Below are 14,560 nucleotides of genomic sequence, written 5' to 3'. Positions count from 1 at the left end.
CGTGTCCGCTAGATTAATATTTGACCAACTTTAACTGATACCAGACATTTTACTCAGCAAGAGGAACTGAGCTGAATTTACTTATAGGCTGGATTTAGTGTAAGAGTTAAGTATTACAATGGCTGCAACCAACGAAGTAAGTAAATTATATTTAAAAATAGTTTAACACCGGTTATGGTTTTAAGAAAATGTAACATACAGTACGGTTTGATGAAGTACGGTTTAAAACTTAATTAACATATAAAAAAAATAGAGAATGCGGGTATAATAGTGAATAAAACCGCTAATACCATTTGGCAGTTCCAGGTCGATTTCCGCGGTGTTAGTAGCAAAGTTGTTTTAGCCAACATTTTAGTGACCTCTGTTTCGTAACAAGTCATAAAGAAAATGTAAAAAGATTTGTGATTATTTACATTGTCATGTTGCTAAAACAGTTACGCGAATTGGATTGTGGTGACATCACATGTAACCTTGACGAATTCGTGGCCGGTTCGGGAAGCTTTGGAGATGTTCTAATTGGATATCACGAGGGTCTAAAGAAAGAAGTCGCCATAAAAGTCTTTGAGGTCGCGGGTGGAAAACAGGAAAGGGCTCGAGCCACAAAAACGTAAGTTTTTAGGTCGCATACAGTGATGTACATAAATTACAACTGTTAGTGAGGGTCTTTTAAAAGTGATTTTGCTTTGTCATTTCTTAGCGGACAATTTTAGCAAACTCAAATCAGTCCGTGTATTTCTAACACTGCAAATACCGATTTCGCCCTTATAATATAGCATCATCAGTCATTATTGATTTAGTAAAAAAGAAATACATACACAGACCGATTTAAGTATGGTGAAATAGTCAGCTAAGATATGTCAAAATATTTTAACGGAATCGTCTGAAGTTAAGGAACCGTGAATCAGGACGATTTCTATATTAATACATCTTTGATTTTGTGTGATCACAGAAATTTGTAAAAAATCACGACGTAACCGTTCACACAAAAGAGTGAGAAATAGCTAATGCAACCAGTTTGCCAATTGTGGTTTTTAACTAACTTGTCGATTAATTGTTGTATGAAATGATTGTATGATGTATGAAAAAAAACGACGCTGTACCTAAAATGATCAACCTGCTCGTTACCTCGCAGCGTATGAGAAGCAACATTTACTTTTGGGGAAAGAGAGCATAGCATATAAACATCCAGCGTAATATAAAACTCATTACCTTAGAGTTAAAGAAGAAATGGAACACTTGATGAAAGCAGATCATGAAAACGTCGTTCGAATTTTCGGCTTCGTCCAATGGTCTTTTGCAATGGGAATTGTGATGGAATATTACAAAGGGGGTAACCTTAGAGAGCTGCTTCTGGATACGTCAAAAGAACTGGGTCTTGCTGTGCGCCTTCGCATTTCATATGAAATAGCATCAGCAATGGCTTTCTGTCACAATTTGCCTGACAAACGTTTAATCCATCAAGACCTAAAGCCTGAAAACATCATGCTTACTAAAGAGCTTCATTCCAAAATAATCGATTTTGGCGGGGCCGAGTTGGCAACTTATAGTATTTCTGCACCTGTGAGTCCTTTGGCACAAACCAAAAAAGAAAGGCCCCAATACACTCCCTATTACACCGCTCCTGAAAAACTAAAGGATCTCGCTATAGAACCGAGAAAAGAGCAAGACGTTTATGCATTTGGTATGCTAATTCACTACCTTCTTAATCGTAAAGCTCCCTATCCAAATCTGGCAGAAGAAGAGCGAAGGGAGTTATTGGAGAAAATCAAGAAAGGTAAAAGACCAGACTGTCAAGAAATACAGGATTGGATGCAAACTTTGGTCGGTGAAGACAAAGAAATCGCAGAGCAACTCCTACTACTGATGAAGCGATGTTGGGATCAAGATCCAACAAAACGCCCCACGATGTTTAAAATAAAAGAAGAATTAAAAACGCTTCTCGACAAGCAACAAACAACCAGGCTACTTACTCAAGTTTTGACAACTTTGAAACAAATGGATTTGGACCAGCAACCGCAAGTCAGAGAAGGTCAACGCGTTTCTCTTCACTTCTTTTCAACGCGGTCTAGGAGTTTTTATGGTAAAATGACAAACCAAGTGATGAAAATCTTGTATTAATAAGGGAAATCATGCAACAGAAATAGATCACAGACCATGAGTATAAAATGATTTGTAAGAAACGGGTAAACAAATTGTTGAGTTATACTTCAAACTGGTTAATAGATGTCAAATACCTACCACTACCAGTTAGGTTGATAAACTATTTGTCTAGCGCGAACTGAAATAACGTCACTGGAAAACAGGACAGTATTTCGAAACATCGTTTTTGTCTAGTTGGTTTACTTGGAATTTTAAAATCTTTATCTTATTGTAAACCATTGTGTTTTAGTGCCCCCCACACGGGGTGTCAATAAGAAACAATCAACCGAACCAACAGAAGGCGAACAAGAGCATGTGCAGTCACGACAAGGGGAAATTCCTACTTCCAGAAGACAGCAGCAGTCCGGTGAAACATGCATTGAATGTTTTTGCAACTGATTTATACGAATCCCGAAAGTTAAATTTGTTGAACATTTCTGATTTCGGAAAAACACATTCGCACAAGTAGTTACACGTCACAAAGCCTTAACTTGTCCCGCAAACAAATGGTTCCTGGTATCCAATGCATTTATAAATAAGTAGCACTTAAATTATAAAACAAATTTTTTCATCATTATTTGATATTCGGTTGTTATTTTAGCTGTTGTTCAATTTGACTACGAGGCAGAAGCACCTGATGAACTGACACTTGAATTTGGAGACGTCATAACCAATATTAAGCAAGTTGAGGATGGTTGGTGTGAGGGGACTCTGAAGGGGAAAACTGGAGTTTTTCCTGATAACTTTGTCAAGGTAGAAAGCAACCTAAACTTTTCTGATTGTCAGGACAAAAATGGGATATGGCCTAAGTTCAAGATGTTTAAACCAACATTTGTACTCGCAAGCATAGAATAACGTTTTTGTTTGCACAGCAGTTAATTTGCAACACTATGTCTTTAACATATAACCGATTGTTTTATCGATTATAATACAAACACAAATTGAAATAACTTTTTAGATGGTCGAACCAAACGAAGCACAGAAATATGGTAAGCATATTGGATAAATGTGGCATATACTAAAGCAAAAACTATAATTTGAAACTTTTTGGTCTTTACATTTTGACTATATCATCTATATTCCCGATGTTAAACTGAAATTCATGCGCTTTGCTGAGAAAATGTCTTGCCTCCCCCCCAAAAAAGGTTTTGAAAATGTTTTGTTACACTTGGTATATATTCAAGCAACGTACTTTTTGATTAGACTATAACTCAGGGCCAGCACACTAAATTTATTCCATCTTTGTTGTGAGCAGTTATAAAGGTGATTCGACGTATGAAAGTTTTATTTTCCTACGAACCAAAAGATTTTGATGAACTGCAGTTGAAAGTTGGCGATACAATCGACGTGTATAGAGATGTGGGTCTTCATTTTGTTGTATTTATAGGAGTAAAACAAATCCCAATGCTTCATTTTTCGAAAAAGATAAATAATTGTGTTTTAAATATGATGCTATCATTGACGATGTTAAAACTGTTTTCCTATTAAATCGATTGATGTCGACCAAATAAGTTTTTTTTTAATTCTTTGACACTATAAGCACAAACAATCGCTTTACAAGTAAATAGACGGCAAAATGCACGTATTTTTACCAGTCAAGTTGTTACTTGAAAACAATGTTAATGTAGAAGTGTTTGCCAGTCGTAGACATATGGTATTTAACTGTCTGGGCGAATTAAAAAAAAATCTTGGAACAAACCACTTGCTTCTTATGTTAATTAGATAGAGACGGGTTGGGCCAGGGGTCACTGCAAAGGAAAGCAAGGACTTTTTCCAACAAACTTCGCTGCCACTGTCGACGAGGAACCTACAGCACCAACAACATTAGCAGCATCTCAACCACAAGAAGTGGAAGCTGAATAATCAGCTCAAGTAAATGCTAAAAAGGTGAGTGCTCCAATGCCACACATTACTTGAGGTGCAGAAAAGAAAAAGTTTAAAATTGTTTTTTTCAAAAACCAAAACGTACGAAGAAAATCTTCGAAACTTGGATCGGTTTTTACCATATTATCATTGCAGTTGTGAGCGCTAGAGATGCATACATTTGGTTGTAATTTTATGGATATTTACGTTTGGTGATAATATTTTTGATTTCTATTTGGAATCTTGGTTGTTTCTTCAGTAAGAATCATAAATCAATATAAATGCAGCTGTTAATTCTGTACTTCTGTCCAACCCTACATAGTTGAGGGGAAGTACATTCGATTACATTTCCCTCGCGTAATGAGTTGCATATAAACCAAACATAAAATGGACGTAGCAAATCAAGTACTTATTTTTAACCGCAGGTGATGGAAACCAAAGAGAAAAACAAAATAGGTAAGTGCATAAATAAGATTACTTTAGATTGAAAAAGAGATTATATTTTATGATTAGCATAAATAAACTGTACTTTTATTAACCATTGGCAAAGGATATTAAAGGATCGGTTATCGGTTCCTGTAAAACAAATAATTTCTAAAGTAATCTTGCTTAAGAGAAACCTACTTAAGACTTCGACTGTCGTAAATTAGCAATTAAAATAGGTTTGTACAGTAAAAAAGTATCTTTGAAGGTTGTATATCAATCGCAATTTTCCTGAATATTTGATATTTGGTTGTTGATTTTAGCTATCGTTCTATTTGACTACGAGGCAGAAGCATCAGATGAACTGACACTTACAGTGGGAGACGTCATAACAAATATTAAGCAAGTGGAGGAAGGTTGGTGCGAGGGAACTCGGAAGGGCAAGACTGGAGTTTTTCCTGACAACTTTGTCAAATTTCAAGCGCAGCATAACCAGAATATACATCAAAGTTAGCCTACAAAAATAGATCGAAAATTGCACATGAACGGATTTTATATTTATATGTGTGTAAGAAACTATAGCTTCAAAAAAGTTTTGTGTTCTCAAATGAAAACACTCAAAATTTTAGTGCTAACTGTCAGACATTTTACTTTGACTGTCAACTGGGTCGAAAAGCCATGTTGTTGTTTTTCGTGCTATGTTTTGCGTGGTTTAGAATACGTTGCTGCGGGATATCTCCCGAGATCAATGTGTTTCTTTGGTCATCTTACAAATTACATAATAAACTCAGTTTATTGGAGTTTTGACTTAAATGCGCAAGCACATGCAAACTGGCAGTTTTATTGTAACCACGAATGGAAGAGCCGTTTAGGGTGAAGGCTGGTATTCTGGGCGAAACAAAATTGCCTGGAACGGTGATGGCAGAGACGTAAACAAGTTCGGCCGTTGAAGCCTGCAGGTCTTCTTTTGAAGCTGTGCGGATTCCAAGCATAACCCATGGTAGCTCTTCGTCCGAGTTAGGGCCCACTAGACGTGCCACAAGCGCATTTTTTATGTGACGATGAAAGCGTCCGCCAGGCCATTAGCTAGAGGGTGGAAAGAGGTTGTGCGGTACAGTTGAATTCCAAGAAACTGGGTGAAAAACGTCCATAGATCGGGGTTAAACTGAGGGCCGCGATCTGATGATATTTCAGAACGAACCCCGAAACGAGATACCCAATGGAAAGCAAATGCGCGTGCACACGTTATGGAGGTGGCATCAAGCATAGGAATTGCTTCTGACCAACGAGTAAAACGGTCGACCAAGGAGGAGGTATCTGTTACCCTGCGAAGGAACAAGCGTTCCAACAATGTCGACGTTGAGATGCTGAAGTCGTGCATGACAGGGGTGGGTAGCTTGCTAGAGGCGCACGGACCTGGAGTTGGACTTTTGCCTACACCAAGTCGGTTAAAAACGAGAGATGATATGGAACCTTGCCAAGCGCCAACTGAAATTCCAGGGACACGTTTTGAGGAAAGAACAACTCGAAGAAATCTGTTCAACTGTTCCAATTGAGGGTAAACGATCTCCTGGACCGACAGAGAACAAATTTCTTTGCCTGGATGCTCAGGGCAACGGGAATGTAGCGGACTCTCTCACTACGATTTTCGTGCTCTTGCAGACTACAGCGAACCGGACAGATTGCCTTCTTTCTTTGATTCTACGCGGCGTATTCGTACATTGTGTTATTCTATTAAGATGTACCTCGAATAAGCACTTCGCTACATGTTCAAACATCCCACGAGGAAACGGCTAAAGGTTTAAATACACAACAGACTTACCCTTTTCATAAAATAACATAAGCAAAGTAGAAGGGTTAATAGTTTTACAAGCGCCAGAAAAATTAGCATTCCTGTAAAAAGATCGGTAAATCGATTTGTAGTTAGCCCAGTGAATCTAATCTGATGGCCTTTGCTTTCATCGGATACCGCTGGTACAAAATAAGGCCACATTAGTTACACAAGCAACAGTTCAGCATGTTGGTAAAGCTATCATCTCAATTTGCGAAAAACAACAAAAGTTCCACTTTCTTCTTACCGGGTACAGCTGCTGCGTTTTTATCTAGGTTTCCTTCTGTTTACTATTGTTTTACAATCACGTTTGGCTTTTGCAGCTGTGTCCTGTGCTTTCCGTGAAAACTTATCATGATGTTCTATACTTTGTTTGCCTCGCGAAAATACACGTGAACAAATTACGTTCCATACAATGCAACCCATAAAATATCGGCAACGTTTAGACTTTTCAACCGGTTATAATTTGTTGCTTGGCAACGCAATGTAGTTGTTGTCACAAAAAAATAATAATCACAAAGATTACCGATACGCAAAAAAAGTAATAACCTGCAAAACGCGTTTCCATATAGAACAAACAAATTAGGTTTGGGTTTAAAGATCATCGATTCATAAATGTTTTGAGTTGTGTTTGCAGCAGCCAGCACACAGCGACAACATTGACATCAGAATCACTCAGATTCAAACAACCACTTACGCCATGTAAATAATCGCGTTTTTATCGTTGTGAGACGATACTGGGGCCCACGCTGGTTACCCGTCACGCGTCAGTAGCGTTCTACCCCAACCCACCAGATTTATTGTAGCTATGTGACGTGGCGAGACTCGTCTAAATGCAGAGGCTATTTGTGCATTAACACATATCTTTAGCCTTTAGTAAACAAACTAAAATTGCTAGTAGACTTTTATTTTCAAATTACCCGTTACTAACATTTCGATATGCATTATTTTATTAAATTATCCTAGATTAAACTGTTTTTTTTTAATATTGGTGAAGACGGCTCAAATTACACATGACAAATTGTTTAGTTTAAAACATAAGATAAAGTTTCCATGCGTTTTCGCTGGTTTTTGTTGTTGATGGGGCGTTTTTCGTGACCTTGTCGTTTATTTCAGCGGGTTATGTTTTTGATATCACAACTTCAACTTTACACGTTCTGTTGACAAATAATATCGTGGCGGTCTGGGCGAGTGCACGAAAAACACCATTTTTTTACTTTTTGCTGCTGGAAATAAGTTGCATTTCATTCATGTCATAGAGTCGCTCCACAGAGTTGCGACTGTTCCAAGCGAACATGACGACTTCGGCATTTTTCCACGACCAATGCTCCCAGCACAAAATTATGTTTGTTACCTCTGGTACATCGTCTAGCGGATTATAATTTAACAATTCACCAACAAGCATAACAACTCACTGGGTTTTATTTTATCATTTCAGTAATTTGTTCAACAAAGTTTAGGTGGGTCGTAACTACAAACACAATGCTGCAAACTGACCCTTATAAACCTACAATCGACGATCGATTGCCTGTAAACAATTATTTTGATTTGCTCTACTTTTGAAAGGTTGCGATTCCCCAAATGTTTTGACTTTTAAAAGGCATTGCGTCAGTGAAACTAAACGATAAATATAATTTAATGATACTGCTGAGATGAGCATTGCTAGTACGATGATCAATGTGACTTAATTGATAAAAATGTTTCAGGCGTATTTCTTGAAAACGTTAGTCATTGGAGTTTTAGATTAGCTGGAGCAAAACAAGACTAAAACCAGGAAATTGTACGGACAAAATAATTATCATTAACCTTGCCAACTGATCACGTGACAACACATAGAGCACACAAACTGTTTGCTCTCACAATATTTGTCTGATGCTATCGACAAGGTTGGTAGACTTAAGTGTTTACCTAGTGATACTTGATACTAAGCTTACTTTCTGGCATATTCCATTCAACACCAGTCACTAACTATTGACCGCCGTATGTTTCTTTAACATTTTAAACACACAGTTGTGTGCTTCACTTGGTGCAAATACCGGTGACAAGTAAAATTAGCAGCAGAATCCACGAGTGTGCGTTGTGAATTCACATATCCACAACATTTTCTGTTGGTTTATGACTAAAGGTTTATTGTAGTGTTTGTCTGTCGAGTTTAATTAATTATCCTTGATTTTACTTTTGTCGTCAATAATGGCAGATCGGAAGGTCAATTATTTAACTACATGACATTGGTTATATGCTACTTATCAATATAAATCTTGTGATACAAAACCCAGTGTAACAAACAACTTTCGCTTTTTTTTAATCAGTGCATTTGAATATTGTGTGTGTAAAAAAGTGGAAACTTTGTAACTTATCGCACCGTAGCCGATGTAACCTATGGAGTTCGCTTAACTGTAAATGGAGCGGTATTTAATATCTGAAATCTTACGCACATTAACTAAGAAGTCAATATTTGTTAAGCGCCAACTGACACTTCAGACAAAATCAATAGGCAACGGGACACATGGTTAGCAAATAACCTCTGTATGTTAATGATAATTTTTCTTTAAAAAAATAAACTGAATATACTTATTCTCGATGTTGCTTATTAAGTTTTGTTTCGATCGTTTAGTTTCCTTAGAACCTGGTTTTATAAATTGTCAGTGCCGAATAAAGATAAGAGTCTTAATGAATTTACGAAACATATGATATATATCGGATATGAGTATAGCATTTGATGTATGAGGTAAATCGATGAAATAGGAAATAAACCATATCAGTTAGCAATATATAGAAAAAACGCGTTTCTAGTTAGACAAAGTGTTTCCCGTGTCTTGCGGTCTAAGTTAGTTCCTGTGTGCTAAGAGCGTGACGTTTGCTGCTCAGCCGTCAAAAATCAACTGATGACGTCACTTTGCACGTGACCGTCTCAGGTAACTCCAACAAGAATTTGACCTGCGGGCCGATTTGTATGATTAGTGTAGCGTAAAGTTGTAACAGCTCAATGGTTTCTTTGCTGTATTTGCTCAATCGAGTTTCCTTTGTTGGCTAAGATGCAGTTTTACAAATCGCAATGCATTGAATTTGTTTATTCAAAACTTTGAACAGTCAGAGAAAGCTTACGTGCTGCAATACTAAGATGTCTTCTTATAACTTTTGTGTCTAGGCTGACTTTTATCTGTTTAAATTCGTCGGCTCAAAACTGGTACATTTTTTGAGAATCTTAGCAGACCTCGGACCGTTTAACTTTATACCGGTTGTAGAGCGCTGGTCTGCATGAGCGGGGAGTGTTGACCAAAGAGTCCAACCGGAACCGACCCCGAAGCCGCGAACCGGTTTGAGCGGTAATTTCATTAGACCTCAACCGAACCTGATGCGCTAATTACGATTTCCTAAAAACCAGACCCGGAGTTGAACCCAAAATTTTGTTTGGCGTTGGACCCGAACCGGAACCGAAACGTTAAAAATGCAGCCTGTATTATATCTTGCATTTTTTTCAAAACAGCGCACTAAGGAGTACGCGATATGACACTTGATTCTTAAAACACTGTGCACGGTCTACAATAACTGTTCTTAACCCATATGATAAGCGGTTTGCTCCCTGGTGTTGATCCTCAAGCAACATGGCTAAATTTAAAGAGAAGCTTTTAAGACCTAATGTGCGTTAGGACAAAACGTGTTACACAGCAAGTTTTTAAGATTATTAATCAAACTAGAGTCCGTTGTTTGCAAATTATTGTGGGTATTATAGTGACTTTAACTAAAGGTGGCACCGAGGAACGATTAACAAAGCTGCAAGTGTACACAAAAGTTTCCAAAAGGAAAAATTTCACCAGAAGCTAATCGCAACATTCTGGTATAAGATACATTTACTCGATTGAACTTGTGACCTGTAAATGTTTGTTGAATAGTAAAATAGATGTTTTATTTCAAAAGTAAGTTCTTTGACTAAATGTTTACTTTCTTCAAATCACATGAACCATGCTGCCCATAAACACCGGCACCGCGTCACGTCAGGAAAACGCTCAATCCAGCGGGACATCACTAGAGCAACCTGCAGGTAAGCCAATTACAAACAAACACGTGGCAAATAAGTTTGTTGTCAGTATATTGTGGGTTTTCAATTTTTTGAACTTAGTTATTTTGTCATACGCGCTGGAAACACCCTCGCCATTTGAAGCAAATTGTCGTATACATCTTACTTCGGATGTAGTCGACTTGTAAATCTTGCAGACTCCTATCGCTACTAAAACTTCCGTTTTACCAGCATACGTTGACGAGCTGAAATGAGATAAAATGTTAAACAATTTTACTTCGTAACTAGAGGAGTTGCAAATTACTTTTTTACTGAATATACAGAGGAAAGCAAAATCATGATGTGATCTAGAATGTTCACGCAGGTTTGAATCTTTTTAGTGGCATCTACATTAAGTACCAGTATATACATCGTTGAACTTGAACTTTCTTTCAGCAAGTGACAATAAAAAGTAAATCCTTTCTTATAACCCAAATTCCCCACATTAGCAAGCTTGTCCACAAAGCCTGTAACAGAAAATTACATAAGACCTACACGGACAACAAGAAAGGCAAAAAAAGAAAAATGAACGTGACAAGCATAAAAATGTATACAAAATAAATGAATTGAAGTTTTAACTTTGGATATTTATGGCGTAGTAGTGTAGTAATGTCGCATTACCATTTACATATTTTACTTTCTGTTCTGTCCATGTCCTTAGATTCCATCAGTCAAGCAAGCACCAGTATCCAAGAATCCACTGAGCATGAAGAGGAAATTCCCTGTTTCATCACGTCACCGGGTAAACCAATCACAAAATAAACACGTAGCAAAAAATAAATGTCCTCGTTATAAAGGTGAGACCTCAAGTTTGCACGAAGAGCCTAGTTTTATGCAAAAGCTTAAACGCTTTTTTGGATTTGGAATAAACCCGCGAACCTATGGTAAGTAAAATAACAGATAATGCCTTGACAGAAAATTTTGTTTCAGAATTTTGACTAATTTGTATATTAAGGGTTCAAAGTTAAACCACTGTTCTAGATGACGCAGTGTTTTTTGTTTGTTCACTCTGGCGTATGGCGTATAACCTCCCTGTCATTTATGTTGCCACCTAGTGCAAGGCCTATAGGCTAGAAAAATATAAAGCCTGCGGTGGGATTAAAAGCTCCCAAATCAAGCTACAAAGCTGATTTTTCAAGCAACAAAACTGATATGAACCATAGAGGCAGAAAACGGCGCAAGTGATTCGACTTTCGGCGATCTAACCAATGATCTTTTGTAACTTAGTTGACAACAATAGCAGTTCATCAAGTTATAAGTATTGCCAGCTCGACAAAACATGTTTCGTATTTTTTTGGTCTGGTCTAAGTAATTTTGAGCCACTTGCTGTTGAACTAATGAGACTCAGAAAAAAGTCTGCTATATTGGGCATCGTGAATCAACAAGAAAAACCCATTGCATTGTGATGTGACCTGGTTTGCCACTGACTATTTACGTCTGTTGCATCACAATGTGGTTTAAATGTCACAATGCATGTTTGTCTGTCGCCTGGGAAGAGTTATTTTAAACAAGTTTCATGTTATTTTAAAACGCCGAAGCCGCTTTTTTAACCGCGATTGATCAATCTTATTGTGCGTGAATTAAGAAGTTGTCGCGGACCTCCGGTTGAGAACCACTGCTCTAGGTAATTAAATTGTTTCGTTCCGGTGCCGATATTTTTATTTCGTTCCGTTCAGACCAAAATTAATTTATGATAATAATTTTCTGTATTTGGTCTGAAAAAAATAATACAATGGTGTTAATAACTCTAAACAGAACAAAAAATGAAGTTTTAAACAAAACGATTACACAGTCTTGTGGTTATAACGGCACACAGCCTTTTTCTATAAAAAAACACAACAAAAAACAACACAACTTTGGAGCTTTTTCTTGTAACCATAGCGCGACGATCCGAAATTTTAGCCAACTGATTTGTTTTTAAATGTCCAGAATATCAAAAAAATGACGGTATTTCGTTTCATTTCGGCTTTTCGAATATTTTTTATTTCGGAGCAATACTTTTTAACAGAAAGTTTTACCATAGCAAAGTGTTGTGCGCAAGGTTTTAAAGAATGATAGAAACCGTAAGTTACTCAAAACTCGACAACTTCAAAAAACAGAGATAAATTTATCACAAGTACATATGCTTCTAATCCAACTAACACAAAAAAGTAATTGCACACGAAATACAAAATGCAAAGATACAGATGAACAGGCTAATAAGGAAAAAACAAACAAACGCAAAGTTACAACAAAACATGAAAGTATGGCAATCATGGCCCACAAGATTGTTACTATGTCACAATGCATCACATTAACTTCTTCGTCAATTTTTTTTTGCGCTCAATCACTAGCTGCAAATGAAGGTTTTTAAACTACCTTTTTTCCTATCAATTTTCAACGAAAATAAACAACATTTTTGCAGACGACTTTAATCGACTCTTCGGTAGTTATGTTCTTGCTGTGAAATTCATAATGTATGATCTCGCAAAAACGAGGAAACAAAAACTTTCAAGATTAATCGATGGTCGGCCAGGGTTCACTGCAGAAAACCTGAAAGAAAAAGCCACGAAACTTCAAAACGACGGCGAATATCTGGAAGCAATTTTAATGTTTAACATTGCGGCAGATTTCTATGTGAAAAAAGTGTCCGACTTCGCTGTAGCGAAAAGTGCAGCGGAGTGTGCATGGAAAATTCGAGAAACAATCAAACTTTTGATGGAAAATTCTGATTCATATTCAAATTCGAGAAACAGACAAATCGTACGCGATTATGTCATTCCACTGATGCGTGACATCACTCAGCAATTCCGCAACCTTCCAATAGAGCAAGAAATTCGGTGGGAATTAGAAGTTTGGTGTTTGTGTTACATTGAAATGAGTCAAGGCTATATCGGGGATTTGGCATCAAGAGAGATAACAATAAAACTTGGACTTGATCTTATGGAAACAAAGTTCGGAAATGAAAGTTCAAAGTATCAAGTCTACGGTGCCTTGTTGAACAATCTTGGTTACGTTTACGTTCAAACTTTAGGAATCAAAGAAGCAATCGAATTTTACTCAAAAGCAATCGAAGTCTACAAAACCGCGGAGGATTTAACTGAAGAAAAACGAGGAGAATATATTGCAAGTAGTAAGAGGAATTTGCAAAATAATAAAGCAAGGCTTAATGAACGCCATTATGAAGTAATGGAGGCAAAGGTGTGTGTAGCAAAACGCTTACCCCAAAACATTAAATATTGCTTTCATCTATATAACAAGACTTAACTATTTTTACTATTGATTGGGAAGTAACAAAATGAAAGTATAAATGTAAAAAAAAACTTTTACAGTCAGTACATACAGTATGACACCAGCAACAAACGTAAAAATACAAAAGTTATTGTGTTGCTTAATCAAAATGTTTACAAACCTTTGTAAGACTAAAGCAGCAACATGTAAGACAAATGAAATCTGACGTTAACTTATACTTAAAAAGAGAACTTAGACGCATTTACAAAGTGTGTCTTGTCCGAACAAAATATAACGAAGGATAATATTAGGAGCAACACTGCGAAAACAGGAGACACTAAGCTTGGTGCCTGCAATCAAAATTTTCTGCACTGTTGATTGCACAGTAATTCGGGGACGAGCATAGTGTATCTCAATAACTAGGTTTTAAACGGAAGCTCTGCAAGTCGTTTTTTGATGCTAATACTTTTTGCACACTGGTTAAACCTTATTCCTACCCTGTTGCCAACAGAGGTATTTTTTTCACACTGATTCACGAAACATCGGTAAAGCAGGAGGAACTCTCAGAGCCGGTCGTTGCAAAATTGAAATTCCAGAAGGTGCCTGTGATGAGGAAGTTAACATTGTAATCTCATCACTTTATGAACACAGAACTTCAAAGGTTTCAATTTGAAATTTAATAATTAACTATGTCGAGCTACGTTTCCTTTTCCAGAAAGATGTTGTTTCCCCCTTTGGGTCAAAAGTGGATTTGAAATTTTATTTTAACCATGCAATATTGATTTATGCTGAACTACTTTATTGCAAACCTTGACGAAACGGAAAGCAAGCAAATAAATTGATATCAAATGGTTTTTCTTCATAAAGATTTATACAGCAAAACTACTCGATTCTTCCGTCGTTCGACTCACTCCGATGTTGGAATGTGAACCAGAAGGTTTCAAGTTTAGAAAACCTATAGAAATCACACTTCCTACATGCTACTGGAATGTCGAAGCATCTCCTGTGTCTGTCAAAGTATGTAAACTGCTTTTGTG

The 14,560-nt window shown here is 37.1% G+C and overlaps 1 protein-coding gene across 1 annotated transcript; it reads left to right on the top strand.

Moving 5' to 3' along the window:
* Positions 1 to 212: 212 nt before the first annotated feature.
* LOC145215411 (uncharacterized) lies at positions 213 to 5,219 on the top strand. The gene is made up of 9 exons (XM_080084113.1): positions 213 to 607; positions 1,215 to 2,080; positions 2,390 to 2,506; positions 2,741 to 2,892; positions 3,098 to 3,128; positions 3,395 to 3,498; positions 3,862 to 4,026; positions 4,428 to 4,458; positions 4,749 to 5,219. Exons 1-7 carry the CDS (start codon positions 420 to 422, stop codon positions 4,000 to 4,002), a joined length of 1,599 nt encoding a protein of 532 aa, XP_079940239.1. The 5' UTR covers positions 213 to 419; the 3' UTR covers positions 4,003 to 4,026; positions 4,428 to 4,458; positions 4,749 to 5,219.
* Positions 5,220 to 14,560: the final 9,341 nt, after the last annotated feature.

This window comes from Phallusia mammillata, chromosome 2 (assembly GCF_965637545.1).
Source record: "Phallusia mammillata chromosome 2, kaPhaMamm4.hap1.1, whole genome shotgun sequence".
Taxonomy (NCBI): domain Eukaryota; kingdom Metazoa; phylum Chordata; class Ascidiacea; order Phlebobranchia; family Ascidiidae; genus Phallusia; species Phallusia mammillata.
Note: the sequence above shows the minus strand (reverse complement) of the source record. Positions and strands in the feature narration are given on the sequence as shown.